The following is a 27,154-nucleotide window of genomic DNA, read 5'->3' as shown; positions in this document are numbered from 1 at the left end:
TATCTCTCCTACAAATACAAAAATTAGGCCAGGCATGGTGGCTCACACCTGTAATCCCCGCACTTTGGGAGGCCGAGGCAGGCAGTCCACCTGAGGTTGGGAGTTTGAGACCAGTCTGACCAACATGGAGAAACCCCATCTCTACTAAAAATACAAAATTAGCCTGGCGTGGTGGCACATGCCTATAATCCCAGCTACTCGGGAGGCTGAGGCAGGAGAATCGCTTGAATCTGGGAGGCGGAGGTTGCGGTGAGCTGAGATCGTGCCATTGCATTCCATCTTGCCTGGGCAACAAGAGCGAAACTCTGTCTCAAAAAAAAAAAAAAAAAAAAAAAAAAAAGACCAAAATTTGCTGGGGGTGGTGGCAGGTGCCTATAATCCCAGCTGCTCAGGAGGCTGAGGCAGGAGAATCACCTGAACCCAGGAGGTGGAGGCTACAGTGAGCCAAGATCATGCCACTGTACTCCAGCCTGGGTGACAGGGTGAGACTCAGTCTCAAAAAAAAAAAAAAAAAGAGTTCTGGAGATGGATGGATGGTGGGGATGGTTCCACAACCATGTGAATGTACTTAATGCCACTAAACTTATATTTAAAATGGTATATTTGTATATTTTACCATACACATGAACAAACATGAAAGGCACACTCCCTTCTGAAATGTAACACAAGGAAAATAATTTTTTAACCCAGTTTCAAGGTATATTACCCATCATGGCTAAAAGGCATCTATTAATTGAAATGGCATTGAGTGTAAAAAATGAGTTAGATCCATAGGCACTTACAGCACTGTCCGTGATATATTGAATATAAATAATCTTTATATCAGCATACATATCTGACAGGGGAAGGCAGAATGCGAAGAATAAAGACTGGAAAATAGAGGAAATGACTGACTTACTTTTTATATACATCTATACTCTTTGAATTATTAGAATACACGTTTTACTTTTTAAATTAAAAACCTAATAAAGAAGAGACAAACAGCCTCAAATATTTGTTTCTTGCTTGCTGCACACAAGCACTTATTTGGCTGCTTTTCCCCATATTCAAACATACAAAAACACCAATATTTACACATTTAAGGTTACAAAGAATGGACAGGCAGGATTGGCCTTCATAGGACAGCCATTAAATTAATTAAAGTATCAAATATCTACTGTATGTAGAAAACTATGCTAGCCTCTTTGACGAATAGAAAACAAAGGACACAGTGTCTCCTTCCAGGGGTTCACAATCCAGAGTGAAGGATACTAAAAGGAGAGGCCAGGTGCATGGCCCTGGGAATGTGGAAGAGGCCACTGGAGAGGAGTCAGGGAAGACTTCCCAGGATATGATGAGTCTAAAAGTACAGGCTGCCTAGCTGTCAAGTTCTACTTTTTCATGAATTAAAGGGCTTTCTCTTGAGTAACTATCACTGAAGTTTTAAAAGTGACTCTCCTCTTAACCACTGTTTCCCTAATAAAATTCTATAGCACTGTATACATGTATCAAAATGCCCTTCTGTATCCCATAAATATGTATAAATATTATGTCAACTAAAAATAAAGGGAAAAAATTCTACAGAATTGTGGAGAGTTCCAGGATAAGAAACTATACATTTTTCCTGACATATTTATTGCCACCATTTCAAAGCTGCTGAAATATTCTCATTGATAACTTTATTGAAAATTCTCCACAGCTGAGTGAGGAAATACTGTGCTATGTCTTACAAATTATTCATCTATCATCAGTCAGGTCGGTGGCAAAACAGTTTCACATCATATTGAGTCTTTTGCCACTCAATAGGAGCAAAATATTCAGAATCACAGACTTATGATTCTATTGTTTTCCAACAGGGCATTGTGCCACATAAAAGAATCATGCTAGAAACTGCCATAAAATTAACTTTAAACATATTATATATACTTAGAAGACACTGCCTTCATATTCTAGGAAAGGTTACAGGCATTTAAAAAAAAACAGTGGGTACTACAAACATCAAAACAAAACAAAACACCCATACATTTATAAAAATGTGGGCAGAACAAGTTTCCAAAAATATACATGTACTGTGCTTTGGCACTGGGAATCAATCCAAAACATTTAATCTTGGCAACCTGGTTGATACTAAACATTCCTTTTTTCCTCCTTTATTTGGAGTTGATTTTTGGATTCCCATGGAAGGCAATAAGGTTGCAGTGCCAGCAATAGGGGTCACTGTCATATGCTTCTGTGTTGCTCTAGCTGCTTTCCAAAGCATGTCATCTCAGAATAATTTCTTCCTTTTTCCAATTCCACTCTCTTAACTGAACTGTTACACTGTTTTCTTGACCCAGCATTTCTAAAATCACATGCTTCCTCTGTCTCTTAAGGACTGCTCTCTCATCCCCTTTTCTTCCTGTCCCTTGACAGAACTTCAATCAAAACTATTCTTTCTAGTCATACTAACACTTTTCCTTTCTTAGATGTAAAATGCTTACTCTTTTTTTTTTTTTTTTTTTTTTTTTGAGACAGAGTTTCACTCTTGTCGCCCAGGCTGGAGTGTAATGGTGTGATCTTGGCTCACTGCAACCTTTGCCTCTCGGGTTCAAATGATCCTCCTGCCTCAGCCTCCCAAGTAGCTAGGACTACAGGTGTGCACCACCATGCCCAGCTAATTTTTTTTTTTGTTTTGTTTTTTGTTTTTTTTTTTGAGACGGAGTCTCGCTCTGTCGCCTGGGCTGGAGTGCAGTGGCCGGATCTCAGCTCACTGCAAGCTCCGCCTCCCGGGTTTACGCCATTCTCCTGCCTCAGCCTCCGGAGTAGCTGGGACTACAGGCGCCCGCCACCTCACCCGGCTAGATTTTTGTATTTTTTTAGTAGAGACGGGGTTTCACCATGTTAGCCAGGATGGTCTCGATCTCCTGACCTCGTGATCCGCCCGTCTCGGCCTCCCAAAGTGCTGGGATTACAAGCTTGAGCCACCGCGCCCGGCCTTTTTTTTTTTTTTCTTTAGTAGAGACGGGGTTTCACTATGTTGGCCAGGCTGGTCTTGAACTCCTGACCTCAGATGATCCACCTTACTTGGCCTCCCAAAGTGCTTGGATTACAGGCGTGAGCCACCGCACCCGGCCAAAATGCTTACTCTTATTGCAGAGGCAGACAAGATGATCTTTTTGAGTTGATTTCGGGAGCCATCTTCTTGTACTCAGCAAAAACACCTCTGAGGGGCTCAGCTTCATGGCACAATCATGAGGTAGAAAGCAGAGTCTTGGAGTCTGGCCAACTTGGGTTTGAATGCTGACTGTGTCACTTGTTGTGTGACCTTGGTCAAATTATTAAATTCCTCAATTTCAGTGACCTTGTCTCTCTAATGAAGACAATTACTTCTTCACAGGATTAGCATAAAGATTAAATGAAGTAAAATATTTAAAATCCCTAACACATGTTTGGTGCATAGGAGGTACTTAAGAAAGCATTAGCTTTGTTTTTACGAGGAAGGGAGAATCCAGATAAAGAATCTGGTAATACCTAACACAGAGGAAGGCAGCTCCTCAATATTTACTAATAGAACCTCTCATCTCCATTGGACAGAGAAGTGATCACAGTGGACATTACTCCAAATACAACATGAGTAAGTTATCAAAGATGATGTTAACCAAAGGAATATAAATCATTGTTATAAAGACACATACACATGTATGTTCACTGCAGCATTGTTCACAATAGCAAAGACATGAAATCAACCTAAATGCCCATCAATGGTAGACTGGATAAGGAAAATGTGGTACATATACACCATGGAATACTCTGCAGTCATAAAAAAGAATGAGATCATGTCCTTTGGAGGGACATGGATAGAGCTGGAGGCCATTATCCTTAGCAAACTAACACAGGAACAGAAGACCAAACACCGCATGTTCTCACTTGAAGTGGAAGCTAAATGATTAGAACATGGACACATCGAGGGGATCAACAGACACTGGGGCCTTTCAGAGGGTGGAGGGTGGAAGGAGGGAGAGGATCAGGAAAAATAACTAATGGGTATGAGACTTAATACCTGGGTGATGAAATAATCTGTATAACCCCCCCAAAAAACAAGTTTACCTATGTAACAAACCTGCAATTATATCCCCGAACTTAAAATAAAAATTAAGAAAAAGATGATGCTAAAAATATCAGGAAAATGGATTTGTGCTTCCAGGCAAGATAGAGTATTAGGGATCAGATTTAACCTCCTGTCAGAAACAACTGAAAAACTGTTTAAAATATATGAAAGAACAGTTTTCAAGACACTGGGCATCACTCATGAAGGACAGTGATCCCTGGGGGATGGGAAACAAACAACTCCCACAACATACTGTATGAAGAACGTTTCTAGGCTATGACATAGGGAGAAGAAACCCAGGCACATTATCGTGATCTCCCTGAACAGAGGAGATGAAACTGGGAATTTAGTAAAGCCAAAGTGGAGACAGCTCAGGATGTGGAGTATAGCAGTCTCCCCTTATCCGTGGTTTGGCTTTTCATGGTGCCAGTTACCCAGTCAACCATGATGCAAAAATATTAAGTGGAAAGTTCCAGAAATAAACAATTCATACGTTTTGAATTGTGTGCCATTCTGAGCAGCTTGATGAAATTTTACAGTGATTCACTCTATCTCCCCAGATGTGAATCACCCCTTTGTCAAGTATATGCAAGCTATGTAAGCTACTTACCCATTAGTCATTTAGTGGCCATCTCGGTTATCCCGATTGACTGTCACCATATCATGGTGCTTGTGTTCAAGTAGCCCTTATTTTACTTAATACTGGCCCCAAAGCACCAGAGTAGTGCTGCTGGCATATTGTTATAGTATTCTATTTTATTACTAGTTAGTGTTGTTAATCTCTTACTGTGCCTCATTTATAAATTCACTTTATGATAGCTATGTATGTATAGTATACATAGGGTTCGGTACTATCTGTGATTTCAGGCATGCACCGGAGGTCTCTTGAAATGTATCCCCCACAGATAAGGGGGGACTGTAATGAAGAAGAGAGAGATGCACAGAATTTAGGAAATCTGTAGAGGGTCCTCCTCAAGACTTTGGCTGAGTACTGGTCAGTACATATATGTGAAGAAATTACCCAAAGCTAGGGCTAGAAGCACCAAAAAGGATTAGAAAAGATAATCCTCAGAACTCACACAGGTCTGAGAATAACTCCTGCTCCCTCCTAAAAGAGTAAAAACCTCATAAGGCACAGGGCACCCAGTAGAGTATTAAGATTAGTAAGGATACAGAACAGCTGTCCCCAGTCTTTTAGGCACCAGGAACCAGTTTCATGGAAGACAATTTTTCCATGGATCAGACCCTTGGGGCACCATGAGGGAAGGTTTCAGGATGAAACTGTTCCATCTCAGATCATCAGTATTAGATTCTCATAAGGAGGGTCCAATCTAGATCCCTCACATGTGAAGTTCACAATAGGGTTTATGCTTCTCTGAGAATCTAATGCTGCTGCTGATCTGACAGGAGGTGGAGCTCAAGCAGTAATGCTCCCTCTGGGGCCACTTACCACCTGCTGTGTGGTTCAGTTCCTAACAGGCCATGGACCGGTAAAAGGTTTGTTCCAGTCTAGAAGACTAGAACAATACTATAACCAACTTGACTTAATTGACATGTATAGAATATAACCCCTAACAATAGCAAAATATACATTCTTTTTTTTTTTAAGAACACATGTAACAGTTACCAAGATATACCTTTATACTGGGTCACAAAACAAAGCTCAAAAAGTTTAAAAGGATTCAAGTATGTTATTTGACTACAATGGAAATAAACTAGAAATAAAAAGCTATCTGGAAAAAACTCCAAATATTTGGAAATTCAGTAACACACTTTTAATTACCCATCAGTCAAAAGAAGAAATTAAAACATAAATTAGAGGCCGGGTGCAGTGGCTCACTCCTATAATCCTAGCATTTTGGGAGGCTGAGGTGGGTGAATTGCTAGAGCTCAGGAGTTCAAGACCAGCCTGGGCAACATAGTGAGAACCCATCTCTACTAAAAATACAAAAAATTAGCTGGGCGTGGTGATGCTGCGAGGCTGAGGCATGAGAAATCACCCGGGAGGAGGAGGTTGCCATCAGCTGAGATTGCGTCACTGCACTCCAGCTTGGGTTACAGAGTAAGACTCTGTTTAAAAAAAAAAAGTAAACTGGAAAATATTTTGAAGTGGATAAAAATGATAACACAACATATCAGAATTTGTGCAATGGACCTAAAGCAATACTTACAGGGAAATGTTTAGCACTGAATGCCAATATTCAAAAAGAAGAAAAGTCTCAAATCAATGACCTCGGTTTCTACCTTACAAATTAGAAAGGAGAAAATTAAATCCAAATTGAACAGAAGAAAGGAAATAATAAAATCCTGAGCAGAAATCAAGAAAATAGAAAAGAGAAAAATGAGGGAAAAATCAATAAAATCAAAAGCTGATTCTTCATAGAGATCCATCTAATTAATAAACCTCTAGCAGAATGATCAGAAGAGAGGAGACACCACCAATATCAGGAATGAGGTGATATCACTACTAATTTTCTAGATAATCAAAGCATAAGGGAATATTATAAACAACTTTGTGCCAATAAATCTGACCACTTAGATGGAATGGACAAATTCCTTAAAAGAGACAACTTACCAAAGCTCACTCAAGAAGAATAACCTTAATAACCCTGTATCTACTAAAGAAATGGAGTCTGTTTTTTAAAAACTTCCAAAAGAAAACTCCAGGACCAGATAACAGCCCTGGTAAATTCTACCAAATATTTCAGGAAGACAAAATTCCACACAATTCTACACAAGGCTTCCAGAAACTTGAAGAGGAGAGGATACTTTTCAAATAATTTGGAGACAAGCATTGTAACAAAATCAGACAAGAATACTACAAGGAAATGAATGGAGATGGAAGCATGCTTATCAGAGTCCTAGCAAACCAGTTCCAATCAATATATAGAAAGGATAGGCTGGGCGCGGTAGCTCATGCCTATAATCCTAGCACTTTGGGAGGCCGAGGTGGGTGGATCCACTGAGGTCGGGAGTTCAAGACCAATCTGACCAACATAGAGAAACCCTATCTCTACTAAAAAAAAATACAAAATTAGCCAGGCATGGTGGCATATGCCTATAATCTCAGCTACTTGGGAGGCTGAGGCAGAAGAATCACTTGAACCTGGGAGGCAGAGGTTGTGGTGAGCCGAGATAACGCCATTACACTCCAACCTGGGCAACAAGAGCGAAATGTCGTCTCCAAAAAAATAAAAATAAAAATAAAAAAAGGATAATATATCATTACCCAAGTGGGGTTTACCAGGAATGTGAAGCTGGTTTAATATCTGAAAAATCATCAATACAATTAAACCATATTAGCAGACTAAAAAAGAACCATTTGACAAGATCCAACATCCATTTCTATTAGCAAACAAAATAGAAACAGAAGAAACTTCTTTAACATGATAAAGGGCATCTACAAAAACCCTACTGCTAACTTTATACTTAATGGTGAAAGACTGAATGCATTCTTGCTAAAAGTTCAAGAACAAGGCAAGGATTTCTGCTGACTCTCACCACTTCTATTCAGCAATTTTATAGTAAGAAGGAAAAAGGAATACAAATAGGAAAAGAATAAGTAAAACTGTCTTTATTTGCAGGTGACATGGTTATATAGAAAATCCTATGGTATTTACAAAAGAGTACTAGAACTAGTAAGTGTGTTTAGCAAGATTGCAGGACACAAGATCAATATACAACAATCAACTGGTTTTTTACAGATTAGCAATGAACAACTGGAAATTGAAATTTAAAAAATCATTTACAATAGCATCAAAATTATGAAATAGGGATAAGTCTGACACAGGATGTGAAAGATCTATCTACTGAAAACTTGTACAAAACATTGCTGAGAGAAATTAAAGTCCTAAATAAATGGAGAAGTATATTACGTTCATGGATTGATGGATTGGAAAACTGAATATTGTTAACATGGCAATGTTATCTTCCAGTTGATCTATACAGTCATCATAATCCTAATAAAAATCCTGATAGGCTTTTTGGGGTAGAAAACCAATTTTAAATTCATATGGAAATGTAAAGGACCTAGAATACCCAAAACAACTTTGATAAAGAAGAAAGTTGGAGGACTTACACTATCTGAAGTCATGACTTATTCTAAAATTACAGTAATTAAGACAGTGTAGTACTGGCATCAAGCTAGACAAAGAGATCAATGGAACAGAATAAAATGTCAAGAAACAGACCCATACATATATGATTAATTTTTTTTTAAAGAGACAAAGTCTTGCTCTGCTTCCCAGGTTGGAGTGCAGTGGCATAATCATAGTTCACTGTAACTTTGAACTTCTGGGTTCAAGATATCTTCTTGCCTTAGCCTCCTGAGTAGCTAAGACCGCCAGAATGTACCACAGTGCCTGGCTAGTTGAAAATTTTTTTTTCTTTTTTTAGAGACAGGGTCTACTATGTTGCTCAGGCTGGTCTCAAACTCCTGGCCAGAAGAGATCCTCCCACTCAGCCCAATGTGTTGGGAATACAGGCGGGCCTGAATAACTGATTTTTGACAATGATGCAAAGGCAATTCAGTGGAGAAAGGACAGTTAAAAATAAGTTCCAAAAAGGGACAAAGAACTCTGACTTACTCTGTTTACCATAATCAAAGATGAGCTCATGCTGAATTACAGATTTAAATGTAAAACCTAAAACTATAAAATTTCTAGAAGAAAATCTAGGAGAAAATCTTTATGACCTTGGTTTTAGGCAAAGATTTCTAAGCTACCACACCAAAAATATCCATAAAAGAAAAATTGGTAGGTTAGACTTCATTAAAATTAAAAATTTGTGCCCTTTGAAAAGTATTAAGGAAATAAAAAAATAAGCCACAGACTAGAAGAAAATTACATAAATCAAAATATCTGATAAAGGATTTATATTCAGAGTATAAACTCTTAAAATGCAATAAAAAGAAAACAAACCTAATAAAAAATAAACAAAGATTTGAACAGACACTTCACCAAAGAAAATATACAGATGCAAATAAACACATGAAAAGATGCTCAACATTATCGGGGAAACGGAAATTAAAATGACAATGATTTACAACATCACACCTATTAGAATGTCTAAAGTTAAAAAGACTGACTATACTAAGTGTTGACAAGATTGTGGAATAACTGAAACACTAGTACCCTATTGATGGGACTGTAAAATGGTATAACCACTTTGGAAAACAGTTTGTCAGTTTCTTAAAATGTTAAATAAATACCTATTGTATGACCCAGCCACAGCATATGACCTTAGCAGTTTTAGGAACTCCTTATCTTACCCTTATCTCCAACATCGTTATTGAGCATGGTCTTCACAAAGACCAGAGTCAGAATTTATTTATATGCAACTCTGCAGATGTTCATACTCTAAGGGAGGCTGTACAACAGAGTAGACTGGCAGTTTGCCTTTGTACATTAGTTGGGGAAAGTGGTTGAAAATAGGGAAGTGATGTTAAGATTGTGGGCTATAGTTTGAAAATCCAAGAAATAAAAGAACAGGGTGGGCGTAGTGGCTCACAAATAAAAGAGTAGAAAGAATAAAAATATGGGCTGGGTGTGATGGCTCATGCCTGTAATACCAGCACTTTGGGAGGCCAATGTGGGCGGACTGCTTGAGCCTACGAGTATGAGACTAGCCTGGGCAACATGGTGAAAATACAAAAATTAGCTGGGCATGGGGGCGTGAGCCTGTAATCTCAGCTACTCAGGAGGCTGAGGCAGGAGGATCCATTGAGCCCCAAAGGTTGAGGCTGCAGTGAGCCATCAACAGCACCACTGCACTTCAGCCTGGGTGATAGAGCGAGACTGTCTCCACACAAACAAAAATACACATTATGTTGTACACCATAAATATATACAATTTTTTGTAAATTAAAAAATAAATAAATAAAAGAGTAAGTAAATACACTGAATTGCTAGCTGTACTGTTATAAGGATGGAGCTATTAATCATTTTCTTCTTTAATGTATTTTCCAATTTTTTAGTAATCTGCTTACCTAACTTTTTCTATTGTAGAATTAATATAATTTCAAAAGTTAGGCTGTCATCTTGGTATGGCTTTTGAGTAAGAGAAACCCAACAACAAGAGAAGGGAGGCCGAGTGACACAGACTGATGGGGTCGCTGGCAGCAATCTAATAGGGGAAGCAGCATGCAGGCTCTGGCCACCTGCAACTGAGTAACTGTGTCAGTGGACTGTTCTCCTTTAAAAACAATGTTGCTATTCTCTGGAATTCCTTTCTTCCAATCTTACATTCTGTACCTTAGCATGATATAGAAGGCGGAGTTAATATCCAAGTAAGTATAGTTCCTTCCTTATTCTATAAGGGAGTAGCCTGTGTCGTTTTTAAACATTTATCTTCCACAAGGCATTTTCAGTTGCACTACTATTAATGTCTAACAGTAGTATTAATCATGTTTTCCAGATGACGAATGGTTTTGTTGGCACCTGTAATGGAAGAAATAATTTAGCCTCTAGAATGTGTATTTCTGCTTCATGTTCCTTAGTCAGCTAGCTGTCAGTATGAAGAGATACAGCCCCCTCTAAATAATTTCAGTGCTGTTATTTAAAAGCAGATTAAATAAATATGGGTCCTCATTAAGCTATTTTGTGCCTATGTCTCTCCTTTATTTATATTATTAGATCTTCCACAAAATGTAATCTCTCAGTTGAAAGATGCAGGTTCGTAAGATTGACTAGCGGGAAGAACAACATGGGACGGGATTGCAAAATGCTCCCTTCACAGAGGATATGATATGTCTCTAGATGAGTGATTTCTCTGGACAGGTCTCAAAAACACTCATTTATTCAATACTTACTACTACTGTATTAGGGACAACTCCTTCATTTCCTTCCTTCACAACGAGAACAGCCCTTCTTTATCTCCCATTAAAATTCTTCAAGGACTATCCCAAATGACATATCTCCATGGGGCACACTTTCTTCCCTATTCTAGCTGATACTGAGCTTTTCTGACAGTATTTCAAAGAATCACAAGATTCTGGAGTTGGTTGGTTGGGAGGGGATGGTGGGAATCTCAGAGTCTTTTAATCTTTCTTTCAGAAACCCAAGAGAAGTGACTTTTTCCAAGGTGTGCAGATGAGTTAGAAGTAAGCAATTCCAAGTTTGCTACACAGTAGCCCAGTCATACACTGCCATGTATCACTAAGATCTATAAAGGTCTGTCTGGTCTCCTAGCTTGTAAACTCTATGAGGAAGGAGACCAAGTTTTGTTCATCTTCAGTTTGCCCAGGAAGTAAGTACAAAGTTAGGTGGTATGCGCCTGCTCAGTTCAAAGTCAGATGGTATGTGCCCGCTCAATCGATTTGGTTAGAAAAGGTGCTAGTTGAAGGAAAATCATGGGTTTGATTGGTTGGAAACAGTCATGCTGTAGAAGCCCAAAGCAAGTGGGCCTGGAATTTGCTGTCATCAAAAACTCTACAACAATCTGAAGTAGATGAGCATTATGACTTTTAGAAAGTGCAATAGTAGGAGATATTCCATGAGATGGAGCAACTCTGTTCTCTTTTTTTTTTTTTTTTTTTTTTTTTTTTGAGATGGAGTTTCACTCTCGTCACCCAGGCTGGAGTGCAATGGCATGATTTCAGCTCCCTGAAACCTCTGCCTCATGGGTTCAAGCAATTCTTCTGTCTCAGCCTCCCGAGTAGCAGGGATTATGGGTGTCCGCCACCATGCCTGGCTAATTTTTGTGTTTTCAGTAGAGACAGTGTTTCACCATGTTGGCCAGGCTGGTCTCGAACTCCTGACCTCAGGTGATCCATCTGCCTCGGCCTCCCAAAGTGCTGGGATTACATGTGTGAGCCACCACGCCCGGCCGGAGCAACTCTGTTCTAATAACAACTGGGGAAGCGCTTGTAATCCCAAAGTCAAGTGGGTGATGTTTCTTTTTCCCTCCAGCTGGATTAACATTAATAGTTAAATGAAAATAAAGCTTCAATAGATTGTTTTTCCTTAAAATGTAGACCCACACACAATCCTTTTTAAATGTGCAAGTGTATGCTCATTAGAAAATCAGAATGCTATGTGAAAAAACTTCAGGAATGTTTTAAAATTTTGGCCAGTTTCTCTAGCAAGCCTGCCTGATATCTGAAGAGGCACAACCATTTAAAGAGGCATTATGAAGATAGTGGGAAGTTGGGAGGTTAGAGTTTTAGCTTTTAGTTTGCCACTATTCCAACTACCTACTCAGCCATCCAGCCATTCACTCCTTCCTTCAAAAAATATTTAAGTACCTACTATGTGTCAGGCACTTTGCTGTGCAGAGCAGGGAACCAGGAAGATATGGCAATTATATTCTAGAGAGGAAAATAACAATAAACAAAAGAAAATAAATAAAGAAGGCAAGTTCAAACTATAATAAATACCATTGAGGAAATAAACAGGATGACAGAGAGTAATGGGTGGGGAGGTGACAGTAGAAATTACATTAGTCTGACTAGCAAGGCATCACATAGCCACCTATGTAATATCAGGCAAATCACTGAACTTTTCTGGTACTTAGATCTCCAACATGAAAAACTAAGGTTGAACCAGATGACATCAGAGTGGAAAAAGCCCTGGACTTGAAGTAAGGAAACTTAAGCTGTGCCCTGGCCTTGCCTGTAAACAAACTCACCTACACTCTCTCTATGTAAGGAGAATATGAAAGCTGTTAGGAGTTGAAGTCACCTCAGACTAAGCCCACACACTAAGAAGAGCATTCCTTTCACTTAAGATTGTGTGCAAATCTCTGGATGTTTATTTTCATTTTCACTAAAGACGACCTCCGAGAACTTCAGAGATACTAGATTGTTTTCTATTCTATTACTTCCAGACATGAAGCATATTTACTCTATGAATGGGATGAGTCTGGTAGATAGGCATTGATAACCCAAATAGTGATAACATATTCTTCATCATACATTAAAAAATACACTCATTTTTTTCCTCTCTTTCATTTCCTGGAATAATTTAAAATCAATTAGTGATAGGCTGAAGAACAAAACCTAAACCACTAGCAAACTATTATCTTTTTAAAAAATTTTGGCTATTATTAAGTTTGGCTACAGAGTCAAAGCATCCTTCAATGAAAATCAACTTATCATATCCAAGAAAAGAAATCGTACCGAGTGTAAAGTGCCATTACTGGTCACTGCAGGAGGGCGGGCCCATCGCTCATTTTCCAGTTCTTCCATTACTTGGCTCATGGCACTCTTTAGCCATGTGTCCACAGAAACACCGATCTGCTTTAGCAGGTCCAGCCGGGCTTCAGCTTTCAATTTAATTATCTATAGAACAAAGAAAATGGTCAGAAATCAAGGTTTTTATTATTCACAACAGCAAAGATAAGGAATCAACCCAAATTACCATCAATGATCGACTGGATAAAGAAAATGTGGCACATATACACCATGGAATACTATGCAGCCATAAAAAGGACAGAGATCACGTCCTTTGCAGGGACATGGATGGAGCTGCATGCCATTATCCTCAGCAAACTAAGACAGGAACAGAAAACCAAACACTGCATGCTCTCACTTATAAGTGGGAGCTGAACAATGAGAACATATGGACACATGAGTGGGGGAGAACAACACACGCTGGGGCCTGTGAGGGGATCATGGGTGGGGAAAGAGAGCATTAAGAAGAACAGCTAATGGAGCTGGGCTTAATAGCTAGGTGATGGGTTGATCTGTGCAGCAAACCACCATGACACACATTCCAGTATTACTTTTGCACCACCCTAATAACAAACCTGCACATTCTGCACATGTATCCTGGAACTTAAGCGCTGAAAAAAAAATTAGCTAGGCATGGTATCACGGGCCTGTAGTCCCAGCTACTTGGGAGGCTAAGGTGGGAGGATCACTTGAACCCAGGAAGGGGAAGTTGCAGTGAGCGGAGATCACACCACTGCACTCCAGCCTGGGTGACAGAGCAAGACTCTATTTAAAAAAACAAAACAAAACAAAACAAAACAAACAAACAAAAAAACTAGAAAGTATACAACTGTCACGAAAGGAAATTACTTAAAAGGAAAAGAATCATACATGATCCTATCAGTCTTACATGGCAAATATTCTCAAGGCTTTGTCCACATACAGACATATTTTTGCACAACTGTATTCTTTGTGGCAATGCAGCTTTTATTTTTTAAGTTACCATTTTTTTTTAATTTTTAATTTTTTTGAGGTGGAGTCTCACTCTGTCACCCAGGCTGGAGTGCAGTGGTGCGATCTTGGCTCATTGCAACTTTCGCCTCCCAGGTTCAAGCAATTCTCCTGCCTCAGCCTCCCAAGTAGCTGGGATTACAGGTGTGTACCACCACACCTGGCTAATTTCTGTATTTTTAGTAGAGTCAGGGTTTTGCCAAGTTGGCCAGGCTGGTGTCGAACTCCTGACCTCAGGTGATCCACCTGCTTCAGCCTCCCAAAGTGCTGGGATTACAGGCGTGAGCCACCTCACCCAGACAAGTTACCATTTATTATAAACTTCTTGTTTATATCCCTACCAAAAAAAGGAAATCAAGCCTTTTTCCCCTTCAAATTAATCAAGTTCTTCCTAATCGATTAATTAGAACAATCTTGATATTTACTAGCAACTCTTCCTTGGCACAGATGCTGATTCTTCACTTGGAGCAGGGCAAGAGAAAGGGAGAGGGAGGGGAGATAGTGAAGAAGGGAAAGAGAGGGTGGAGGGGGTTGGAGGGAAGAAGAGAGAGAGAGAGAGAGAGAGGCAGAGAGACAGATCAGGAACAAAAGAAAAGAATCAGGGTATCCTAACAATGAAATACTTGCTTTTTTTTTTTTTTTAAATAAAAGTACGGAATGCTTCATGAATTTAAGTGTCACCCTTGCATAGGAGCCATGCTAATCTTCTCTGTATCGTTCCAATTTTAGTATATGTGATATTGAAGTGAACACATACTTGCCTTTTTTTTTTTTTTTGAGACGGAGTCTCGTTCTGTCGCCCAGGCTGGAGTGCAGTGGCGCGATCTCCACTCACTGCAAGCTCTCCCTCAAGGGTTCACGCCATTCTCCTGCCTCAGCCTCCTGTGTAGCTGGGACTACAGGCGCCCACCACCGCACCCGGCTAATTTTCTTTGTATTTTTAGTAGCGACGGGGTTTCACCATGTTAGCTAGGATGGTCTCGATCTCCTGACCTCGTGATCCGCCTGTCTCAGCCTCCCAAAGTGCTGTGATTACAGGCTTGAGCCACTGCGCCCGGCCCCATACTTGCATTTTGACAAGGGCACAGTATTGATGATAGATCAAATATAACTTGTGAAGAGGAAGAGATCAAGAGTGATAAAGTCTGCTTCCTTTTCCTGTTCATAAGGCTATGCCTCAGAATATCCTGAAATCCAGCATTTTCAGTAGCCTTCTAACCCGTCTCCTGGACTTTGTATTCTCCTCTGTAATCCATCTTTTACAGTCTGTGAATGACCTTATCATGTTGCTCCCCTGTTAAAAAACTTCCATAACTCTTGATTATCTTAAATTAACTAATTCTTAACTAGGAATAAAAAATATCTTTCACAGTTTGGCTGAGTTATTTCCTTCTACTGCTTCTTCCCCCCGCCATGCTCCCACCCCACTGTCCCACTTGCTGTTCCTCTGATGCATCATGTGCTTGTGTGCCTGTGTGTATGCCAGTCCTCTGTAAATGCTTTCTCATTGCTTTTTGATACCTGGTGAGTGGCTTATCTTTTGAGTCTGTTCAAATATTACCCTTTCCACAAAGATTTTTCTAAGTATTTCTCCACCTTCCTCAGGCAGTAAATAACTCCTTTTTCTCTGCTCCTAAAGCACTCCATATAGATCTAATTACAATGTGATAGGCACTAAATTATACTTAGCTATTTAACTAAGTATGCCTGTTTGATATAACTGGGGGCTCCTTTAAGACTCGAGCATTGACATTCAGTGTTATTCTCCTGTTACGTGTTAGGTAACCTTTTTTGAATAAATATCCTATATAACTGTGCTTCTACTTTTCCAAGGAAAGACTGAACGGGCTCTACCAATTCTTTCAAGATTGGCTCTACCAATCTTGAAAGACTGCCATTCAATGATACTGAGTTATAAACTACTGTGTCTCTTTAATAACAATAATTTTTAATATTAAAGAACTTCTAACAATTCTAACATTCTTCAGCACAAGCTTAAAGAATTCCCCCTTTGGGTCGGGCATGGTGGCTCACGCCTGTAATCTCAGCACTTTGGGAAGCCGAGGGGGGCAGATCACGAGGTCAGGAGATCGAGACCATCCTGGCTAACACGTTGAAACCCTGTCTCTACTAAAAATACAAAAAAGTAGCTGGGTGTGGTGGCAGGCGCCTGCAGTCCCAGCTACTAGGGAGGCTGAGGCAGGAGAATGGCGTGAACCTGGGAGGTGGAGTTTGCAGTGAACCGAGATCGTGCCACTGCACTCCAGCCTGGGTAACAGTGTGAGACTCCGTCTGGGGGAAAAAAAAAAAAAGAATTCCCCCTTTGACTTGTTGACTTGGCTGCCTTTATTGATTAACTTGTTTGTCAACTAACAGTAATATCTTTGCTTTTAAACTAAATTTATGATGTGGCTGGCAGAAATAGCAGAGATTGAGAATCAAAAGTTCCTATTCTCCAAATTCAGGAAAGGGAATAACTGTTTATTCTTTAGCCCTTGTTTCATAAACCATAAGCGAGTAACCACAGAACTAGTTTTAAATCCCTTCTGATCAGAAAGTAACTGCTGGCCGGGTGCGATGGCTCACGCCTGTAATCCCAGCACTTTGGGAAGCTGCGGCGGGTGGATCAATAGGTCAAGAGATCAAGACCATCCTGGCTAACACGGTGAAACCCCGTCTCTAGTGAAAATACAAAAATTTAGCCGGGCGTGGTGGCGGACGCCTGCAGTCCCAGCTACTCGGGAGGCTGAGGCAGGAGAATGGCGTGGACCCAGGAGGCGGAGCTTGCAGTGAGCCGAGATCCGGCTACTGCACTCCAGCCTGGACGACAGAAACTCCGTCTCAAAAAAAAAAAAAGAAAGTAACTGCTGCTTTGCTCCAACAGCCATGCCTCTGAAAGTCGGCCAATCTGTGACAGCTTCTGCTTCTACTAGTCCTCCAAACTCTAAACACTATGGCTAAAAGTGAGTCAACTCCTTAAACGTTCCTAGTTTTGAAAATCTGCCAATCCCTGACATTCAACCTTCTCAAAACCATATATATATATCAACTCTTGCTTTGTTCAGAGTGAATGTGTTTTGTGTCATTCTCTTTTGCTTAGCAAGTAATACATTCAGCCTCTTTTGCTTAGCAAGTAATGCATTCAGCTTCATTGTTTCACATATGCAAGTGGTGATCTCTTCCTTAACATTTAAGGTTCCACTAAGTTAATTTTGAGGACTCTCATTTGGTGGCTTTCTGTGGGACTCTTGGACAAACAAGTTGGAGCTGGTATAGTGGCTTGTACCTGGAGTTCAAGCTACTCAGGAGACTGAGGAGGGAGGCTCACTTGAGTCCAGGAGTTTGAGGCTACAGTGAGCTATGATCATGCCTCTGAATACATAGCCATTGCATTCCAGTGATAAATACTTTTGGTATACAATTTTTTTTTTAAGAGCCAGAGTGGTTGCTCTTGCCCAGGCTGGTCTCGAACTCCTGAGCTCAAGAAATCCTCCTACCTTGGCCTGCAAAAGTGTTGGGATTACAGGTGTGAACTGCTGTGCCCAGCAGGTACACAATTTTGATTTCCCTCCGAATTGTCTGCTTGGCGAGTTGATATCAAAAACAATTTGTGTTCTGACTTGTTTCACTGGGCTTTCTTTGCTGAATTAATTTTTTTATATTAATGTTTTTAAGCAAATAGACTTTTATAAAAATTGAGGTAAAACATTACATAAAATTTACTATATGAACCATTTTAAAGTATACAATACAATCGTTTGGGGTATCATATACATCTTTATATAAGATAATTGGAATTTTTGGCTTAGAGGCATGCCATTTGGTAAAGACTCTTGCAAAAATCTGCTTATTCTTTTCATAATTTTCTCTTTTTGGTAAAAATTTATTGACATATAGCTCAGGTGAGACAAAGACCTTTTGGCACACAACTTTTTTTTTTTTGGACCATACAATTCACTCAAGTCTGAGATTCAATGGCTTATAGTATATTCACAGCACATGCAACCATCACCACAGTCAATTTTAGAATATTTTATAACCTCCAAAAGAAATCATGAACCATTTACCTATTGCTCTCCAGCCCCCTATTCCCTGCAGTCTTGACAACCGCTATTCTACTTTCTGTCTATATAGATTTGTCTATTCCGGACATTTAACACATATGAAATAATATAATACATGGTCTTTTATGACTAACTTCTCTCACTTTGCATAATATTTTCAAGATTCATCTATGTTGTAACATGTATCAGTATTTCATTCCTTTTAATGACCAAATAACATTCTATTGTGTGGATATAGATTAGAATGTTTATCCATTTGTCAGTTGGTAGTCATTTAGGTTGTTTCTATTTCTTGGCTATTATGAATAATATTGCTATAAACGTGTGTGTACAAGTTTTAGTGTGGACATGTTTTCACTTCTTTTGGGTTTATACATAGGGCTGGCATTGCTGGATCATGAAGTAATGCTAAGTTTAACCATCTGGGGAAATACTAGACTGTTTTTCAACGTGGATCTATCATTTGATTCCACCAGTAGGGTATGAGGGTTTCTCCACATTCTGGTAATCACTTGTTAATGTCTGCCTTTTGATTCTAGCCATGCTAGTGGGTATAAAGTGGTATCTTACTGTTGTTTGCATTTTCCTGGATAACTATTAATGTTACAAATCTTAGGCCAGGCACGGTGGCTCATGCCTATAATCCCAGCACTCTGGGAGGCTGAGGTGGGTGGATCACGAGGTCAGGAGTTTGAGACCAGCCTGGCCAACACAGTGAAACCCTGTCTCTATTAAAAATACACAAAATTAGCCGGGCGTGGTGGCGAGTGCCTGTAATTTCAGCTACTCAGGAGGCTGAGGCAGGAGAATCGCTTGAACCCGGGAGGTGGAGGTTGCAGTGAACTGAGATCAGGCCATTGCACTCCAGCCTGGGCCACAGTGTGAGACTCGGTTTCAAAAAAAAAAAAAGAGAGAGAATCTTTTCATGTAGTTATTTATTGGTCATTCATACATCTTCTTTGGAGAAATGTCTATTCAGATCCTTTTCCTATTTTTAAGTTGAGTATTTTTCTTTGCCTTTTTATTATTACGAGTTTTAATATATTCTAGAAGCAAGTTTCTATCAGATACATGATTTGCAAATATTTTCCCCCATTCTGTGGGCTTTCATTTTCTTGACAGTGTCCTTTGAAACATGAAAGTTTTAAATTTTGATGATGTCTAATTTACCTAGTTTTTCTTTTGCTGCATAGGCTTTAGTGTTATATCTAAGAAACTAATGCCAAGGCCACAAAGACTTACCCCGTGCTGTTTTTTTTTTTTTTTTTTGTAAGTTTATTAGCTTTCGCAGTTACATTTAGGTGTTCATTGTGAGTTAGTTTGTATATATGATGTGAAGTGGGGTTGTTAAGATAATTAACTGGAAGGTCATTAAACTGAGGCAGCTCCAGCATCCCAGCTTCCTATGTAAGCAAACCAAAACTCAACTCAGTATAAATGGTAAAACAAAACTGAAGCTTAACCAATCAAAAACTGCCAACTACCTTCTAACTAGAAACCTTCCACTGGAATGATCCAAAAAAGGCTACTACTGTGCCACTTTAACCAATCAAATATTTGCTTTGTTTTGCTTCTGAGTTCACCCTATAAAAGCATGCCTCTGGTGTTCCATTGGTAGAACTCTGAACTGCATATGATCTGGTGCTGCCCAAGTAATTATTGCTATTTTCTCAAATAAAAAAAAATTTAATGTGCCTAAGTTCATCTTTTAACAGAGTCAAACTTCATTCTTTTGCATATGGATATCCACTTGCCCTACCACCATTCTAGTATGCTTTTGCTTTTTTAAGAGACAGGGTCTTACTGTTGCCCAAGCTGGAATGCAGTGTTATGATGATAGCTCACTGTAGCCTCGAACTGCTGGGCTCAAGTGATCCTCCCACTGTAGCCTTCCTAGTAGCTAGGACTACAGGTGCATGCCACCATGCCTGGCTAATTTCTAAATTTTTTTGTAGAGACAGCCATCTCACTATGTTGCCTAGGCTGATCTTGAACTTCTGGCCTCAAGTGATCCTCCTGACTCAGTCTCCCAAAATGCTGGGATTACAGGTGTGAGCCACTGTGCCTGACCTCTAGTATTCATTTTAAAACAAAGAAATGTTTTTATTTTTGTTTTTTAAAAGAGTGAACCAACAAGCTCTTTCTTAGAAATCACATATGCAAGACATTTAATTGTGGAAGCAGAAAAGAGAGAAGTATTCAGTACATTCTATTTTCTCAAAGCAGTTATTCAAGTAATCTAGTTTTTATAAGATTTATTTTGTCAGTATTTTACCAAACAACAGATAAACATGGTATTTGCCAACTCAGATTGACTGCAGTTCCAGAATTAAACACTGCTATCTTCCCTTTAGGGTTTCAGTTGCTTATAAGTTAAAAATTGTCTAAAAGCAGAACTTTCTAGTGTTCTCAAATGAATTTTCATGACTTGCCAACTGATTAAAAAATTTCAGAGCATAGCTCTCTGTAAACTTGATGGCATTCCAGATACTACTTGACCAAATTATTTTTAGAACCTTTAAAGAGGTAGAACTTTTAAAAATAATATTTTAAAAATCCAGATATTTTAGGATACATAATCTTGGTTTATAAACACAGTCAATTACCTAGATTTTAACACAAAATTTAACATAAGCACATATAAGTGTAAAGCTATAGTTGAATTTCAAGTCTGTAAATCTAATTTGGACTTAATTCATTTGCCTTCAACGTATCTCTTCTTTAAGGACAAGGACTGTGTGTATTGTATTACTATTTAGGACAGTGCTTTACTTATAGAATAGAATCAATAATGGTAGATAATAGTATTTGCTACTCCATGTTTGGTACCTTAAAAAAAAGCTCCAAACAGCTTTTATCATAGGTACTAAAAACTATATCATCATGTATTTCATTTAATCCACAAAATAATTATAGGGGTCAATATTATAAACTCTGTCTATCTATCTAGCTATTATTTATTTGACAGAGTCTCGCTCTGCTGCCCAGGCTGGAGTGCAGTGGTGCAATAATAGCTCACTGTAACCTTGAATTTCTCCTGAGTAGTTGGGACTAGAGGCAGGTGCCACCACACCTAGCTAATGTTAAAGTTTTTTGTAGAGATGGGGTCTTGCTATGTTGCCTGGTTGGTACCAAACTCCTGGCCTCAAATGATCCTCCTGCCCTGGCCTCCCAAAATGCTGGAATTAGAGGTGTTAGCCACCATGCCTAGCCCCTAAACTCCATTTTATAGGTGAAAAAAATGATTTAATCACGGTCATACCAACTGTGGTAACCCGTTATATTAAAGGTTCCCAAATAATCATGCTTCCTGGTATCCATGTAGTCTACTCCCACCATGATTCTGGGCTTGTCCATGTGATTTACATTGGCTAGTGGGGCATTTGCCAATTTAATGGAAGCAGATGACCCTCAGTAAGTGCTATTTCGACTTGACTTCTTGAAATATGCTGTCACCATGCTGGGGAAGTCCAGTTTAACCTATATGCTGATGAAAGACCACAGGGGAAAAGGCCCAGCCATGGCAGATGAGCCCAGCCCTCTGGCCAATCCTCTAGCTGAATGTAATTGCTTGAGTAATCTCAGGCAAAACCAGCAAAAGAAATGACTAGTTGGTCTGGCACAGTGGCTCACACCTGTGATCCCCACATTTTGGGAGGCCGAGGTGGGAGGATTGCTAAGCCCAGGAATTCGAGGTTTGAGACCAGTCTGGGTAAAATAGCGAGACTCCATCTCTATAAAGAATAAAAATAAAATATTAGCTGGGTTTGGTGGTACATGCCTGTAGTCCCAGCTATTTGGGAGGCTGAGGTGGGAGGATTGCTTGAGGTCAGGAGGTTGAGGCTGCAGTGGGTTGTGCCACTGCAGTCCAGCCTGCGGGACAGAGTGAGATGGTCTCAAAAGAAAATAAAAGAATAAAAGGAAATGCACAGTCAGCATCCAGAAAGGCAACAGATAATAAACCACTGTTGTTTTTTCCATAAGGTTTGGGGTGGTTTTCAAATGCAGCAACAGATTACTGTGTTTGAACAGCATAATCTCCAAGTATTTGGGTATTTTCTAGCCATCTTTCTATTATGGATTTTTAATATAAGTCTAATTAATCAAGAACTTACTATGTATAATATCAATCCTTTTAAACTTATTGAAACAGGTTTATGGTCCAGTGTATGGTCTTGTTGAATGTTCTATGTGTACTTTAAAAGAACATATATTCTACTCATATGCAGTGGAGAGTTCGATGAATGCCAATTAGGTAAAGTTAGTTAATGATGTTGTTCATTTTCTATATCCTTACTGATTTTCTATCTTCTTGTTCTATCAATTACTGAAAGAGGGATGGTGAAGTCTCCAACTACAATTGTAGATTTGTCTATTTCTTCTTTCAGTTCTGCCAGTTTCTGCTTTACGAATTTTGTAACATTATTATTATATATACATCCAGGACTGAAATATATTCTTGATGAAATATCTTTAAAAAATCATTATGTATTATCCTTCTTAATATTCCTTGCCCTAAAACGTATTTTGTCTAACATTAATATAATCACTTCATTTTTTTTTTAGACAGGGTCTGGACTTTGTTGTCTAGGCTGCAGTGCAGTGGTGCGATCACGGCTCAGTGCAGCCTCAATCTCCAGGGCTCATCCTCCTACCTCACCACAGCCTCCTGAGTAGCTGGGACTACAGGCGTGCATCACCATGCCCGGCTAATTTTTGTATTTTTTGTAGAGACGGGGTTTTGCCACCTCAGTTTTTTAATGATTAGTGTTTGTTCTCCTGTGATAAGCAACAGCTAAAATTTCTCCTGGATTTTTTTGCCTTTCAGTTATTGTTTCCTGCCAAGCTCCTTGGAATCTCTGTTCCACATGTATACTCAGGTATCAGCCAAGGATTTGGAAGGGCTTTCCAAATGACATCCAACTTCAGGCCAGTAAGATGGAGGTTCTGCTTAAATTCTGGTTGTGCTGCTCCTTACAGATGCAGAGCTATATAATGGAAATGTCACTAAGTATAGTCCTGTTCTTTCAAGGAGAAATTCCTCTCCAGGTTTTACATGCTTTGGGTCACTTTCCAGTTCTATTAAATAATTTTTGTTTTAATATTTTTACCCCAGATTAATATTGTAATCTAAAGTAGTCTTATATAAGCTAGTAACCTATTACAAGAAGCAGAAAATGTCTTAGAGATATATTTATTCTACATTCAGAGAGAATTACAAAGAAATCTAAAACTTTCACTCAATAGTTTACTATTAATAGCAATATTCATGTTGCAGTTCTGAAAGTGCTTAATATATACTGCAGTTATTATTCTATAATATACAAAGCAGGCTGGGCACACTATAATCTCAACACTTTGGAGGCTGAGGCAGGTAGAATGCCTGAGCCCAGGAGCTCAAGACCAGTCTGAGAAACATGGGGAAACCCTGTCTCTGCAAAAAATGCAAAAATTAGCTGGGTATGGTGGCACATGTCTGTAGTCCCAGCTATTTGGGAAATGGAGGTGGGAGGATTGCTTGAACCTGGGAGGTGGAGGCTGTAATGAGTGCCACTGCACTCCAGCCTGGGTGACATAGACTCTGTCTCAAAAAAATTTTTTTTAAATATATGAAGCACATAAAATATTATGATAACATGATTAGGAATAAAACTTTTGGTGTAAGAGGAAAAAAGGATATAAATAAATGTAAAATCAAAGAAATCAAATAAGTTCAATACAATCCCTCTAGCTGGGCATAGTGGCATGCACTTGTAGTCACAATGATTTTGGAGGCTGAGGCAGGAGGATCATTTGAGTCCAGGAGTTCAAGGCTATAGTACACTATGATTGTGCCGGTGAATAGCCATTGCATTCCAGCCTGGGAAATATATTGAGACCCTGTCTCTAAAAATAAATAAAATCCCTCTAATTGTCCATGTTAATTGGAAATACCAACATGAACTCATGATTTAAAAAAAGTTATCCCTAGCTCTAACAACAAAGAAAAGATTAAAAAAAGAAAGCGATACTTAGAACAATAAGCACCTTCACAGTCCAGGCCTTAGTGTCTAAATACCATTTTCTATTAACAGAATCAGAGCTTCTTGGAGAAACAGCTAATTCTAAGTCTGGGCAGGAAAAATATAAGGTGAACCTGTGATAGCTTGTTGTGCTAGGAAGAAAGTATTCAAGGACTAATGGGGGTAATGTCAAAAGTACACATAACTCAGTTGAATGGACTCCCAGTTTTAGATAATATGGAACTTAAAATGACAACTGGAATTGATAATATACTAAATAGATAAAAATCTATAATAAGTTGAAATGATGTCAGGTGGAACTCCTGAAGGACAGGCAAACAATAACTACTAAGAAAAGAATACCTACAGTAGAGCTATGAACTGAAAAATTCCTAGAGCTTGTACAGGGTTGAAAGATATTACAACTCTGTGGTGGCTCATGCCTGTAATCCTAGCACTTTGGGAGGCTGAGGTAGGCAGATCACCTGAGGTCAGGAGTTCGAGACCAGCCTGGCCAACACGGTGAAACCCCCATCTCTATTAAAAGTAAAAAAATTAGCTGGGCGTGGTGTTGCACGCCACTGCACTCCAGCCTGGGCGACTGAGCTAGACTCCGTCTCAAAAAAAAAAAAAAAAAAGTACAGAGTAGAATGATGGTTATCAGAAGCTGGGAAGGATTGTAGGGAAGAAGAAGAGAGATTGGGGAATAGAAAGAAGTAAACAGACAGATAGGATAAGTTCTGGTGTTTGATAGCTTAGCAGGGTGACTATAGTTAATAATTCAAAATAACTATAAGATTTGAAATGTTCTAAATACAAAGAAATTATAAATGTCTGAGGTGACAGATATCTTAATTATTCTAATTTGATCATTATACACTGTATCCATGTATCAAAATATCACATGCATCTCATAAATATGTACAGTTATTTTGTATCAATAAAAAAATTAAGGGCCGGGCGCGGTGGCTCAAGCCTGTAATCCCAGCACTTTGGGAGGCCGAGACGGGCGGATCACGAGGTCAGGAGATCGAGACCATCCTGGCTAACACAGTGAAACACCGTCTCTACTAAAAAAAATACAAAAAATTAGCCGGGCGAGATGGCGGGCGCCTGTAGTCCCAGCTACTCGGGAGGCTGAGGCGAGAGAATGGCGTAAACCCAGGAGGCGGAGCTTGCAGTGAGCTGAGATCCGGCCACTGCACTCCAGCCTGGGCGACAGAGCGAGACTCCGTCTCAAAAAAAAAAAAAAAAAAAAAAAATTAGGAAGCCAAAAAAGGAAACAAAGAGTGCCTAAATAAATGGAGAGAGACATCATGTTCATTAATTAGAAGACTCAATATTGTTGAGAAGTCAATTCTCCTCAAATTATTTGTGGATTCAATGTAATCCCAATCAAAATGCCCTCAGTTTTTTTTTTTTTTTTTTTTTTTTTTTGTAGAAGCTGATGGCAATGAGAATAGTCCAAATAATTCTAAAACAAGAATAGTGTTGGAGGAATTATACTATCTGATTTCAAGACTTACAGTGTCATTAAGACTGTGATACTGGCATAAGTATAGACATATAGACCAATGGAACTGAATAAAATTGAAAATATTCACACATATATGATAAGTTGTTTTCAATACAGGTGCAAAGGTAATGGGAAAAGCATATTCTTTCAAATGTGATGGTGGAACAACTGGCTTTCTGTATAGGAAAAACAAACAAAGAACAATAACAACAACCAAATAAAATCAAACATGACCCTTAACTCATACCAGACCTCAACAATTTAACTAGAAATGTTTCGGATCACAGTCCATAAGGAATTAAGCTTGAACTATAACACTTCTAGAATAAAACATGAGAGAATATATCACAACCTTGATCAGGCAAAAATTTCTTAGAACACAAAAAACACTAATTATAAAGGATAAAATTCATAAATTAATCTCATCAACATTAAAAGTTTCTAATTTAGAAAATGAAAAGGTAAGCCAAAGACTGGAGAAAATACTAGCAATACATGTACTTAAAAAATGACTAGTATCCAGAAAACATAAAGAATTGTTATAACTCAGTAATAAGACCAATCCAAATTTGGGCAACAGATATTAAAAGATACTTTATTAAGGGGGATATATGACTGGCCAAAAAACTTATAAAAAGATGCTCAGCATAGTTAGTTAATGTCACGAGTCTGTAGTCAATGCAATTCAAAACCACAGTGAGATACCATTACACACACACTCAAATGGCTAAGTTTAAAATGACTGCCAAGTCGGGGGCAGTGGCTCACGCCTGTAATCCCAACACTCTGGGAGGTGAAGGCAGGCAGATTGCTTGACCTACAAGTTTGAGACCAGCCTGGGCAAGATGGCGAAACCCCATCTGTACAAAAAAATAGAAAAATTAGCCGGGCATGGGGGAGTGCACCTGTAGTCCCAGCTACTCAGGAGGCTGAGGTGGGAGAATCGCTTGAACCCAGGAGGTTGGGGCTGCAGTGAGTTGAGATCATGACACTGCACTCCAGCCTAGGTGACAAAGTGAGACCCTGCCTCAAAAAAAAATTTTTTTTTTTTTGATGAGGTCATAATAATACCCAAGAAAAAAAATACCCATTCACCACCACTGGAGGTGCTAGCACTTGGTAATTGCAAAGAGGAAAGAAAGAATCTTTATCATGGAATGATCTGGTAGCACACCACCTTATTAAGCGACCACTCTTAGTATCATTAATAGCCCGACAACTTGGTATTATGATTCTTTATGTGATGAAAAACATCACATCATCTATGAACTATTTCTGCCTAAAACACTAACCTGCCTCTCTAATCAGGCCTTAAGACCGAACTTCCATTTTATAGAACATAATTAA

General features: G+C 39.1%; 1 protein-coding gene and 1 non-coding gene across 2 annotated transcripts in view; both read right to left on the bottom strand.

Annotated features, from left to right (window-relative positions):
* FCHSD2 (FCH and double SH3 domains 2) overlaps positions 1–27,154 on the bottom strand; it is a 323,208-nt gene that overhangs the window by 19,555 nt on the left and 276,499 nt on the right. Inside the window, exon 13 of the mRNA XM_010366863.2 lies at positions 13,182–13,343. Coding sequence (XP_010365165.2) covers positions 13,182–13,343 — 162 coding nt within the window. The remainder of the gene's footprint in view (positions 1–13,181; positions 13,344–27,154) is intronic.
* Positions 14,872–14,978, bottom strand: LOC115893697. Its single transcript, XR_004053760.1, has one exon. It is a non-coding gene; the product is annotated as a U6 spliceosomal RNA (small nuclear RNA).

This window comes from Rhinopithecus roxellana, chromosome 15 (assembly GCF_007565055.1).
Source record: "Rhinopithecus roxellana isolate Shanxi Qingling chromosome 15, ASM756505v1, whole genome shotgun sequence".
In the NCBI taxonomy this organism is placed as follows: Eukaryota; Metazoa; Chordata; class Mammalia; order Primates; family Cercopithecidae; genus Rhinopithecus; species Rhinopithecus roxellana.
The sequence above is the reverse complement of the archived record's forward strand: the minus strand, read 5'-3'. Positions and strand labels throughout refer to the sequence as shown.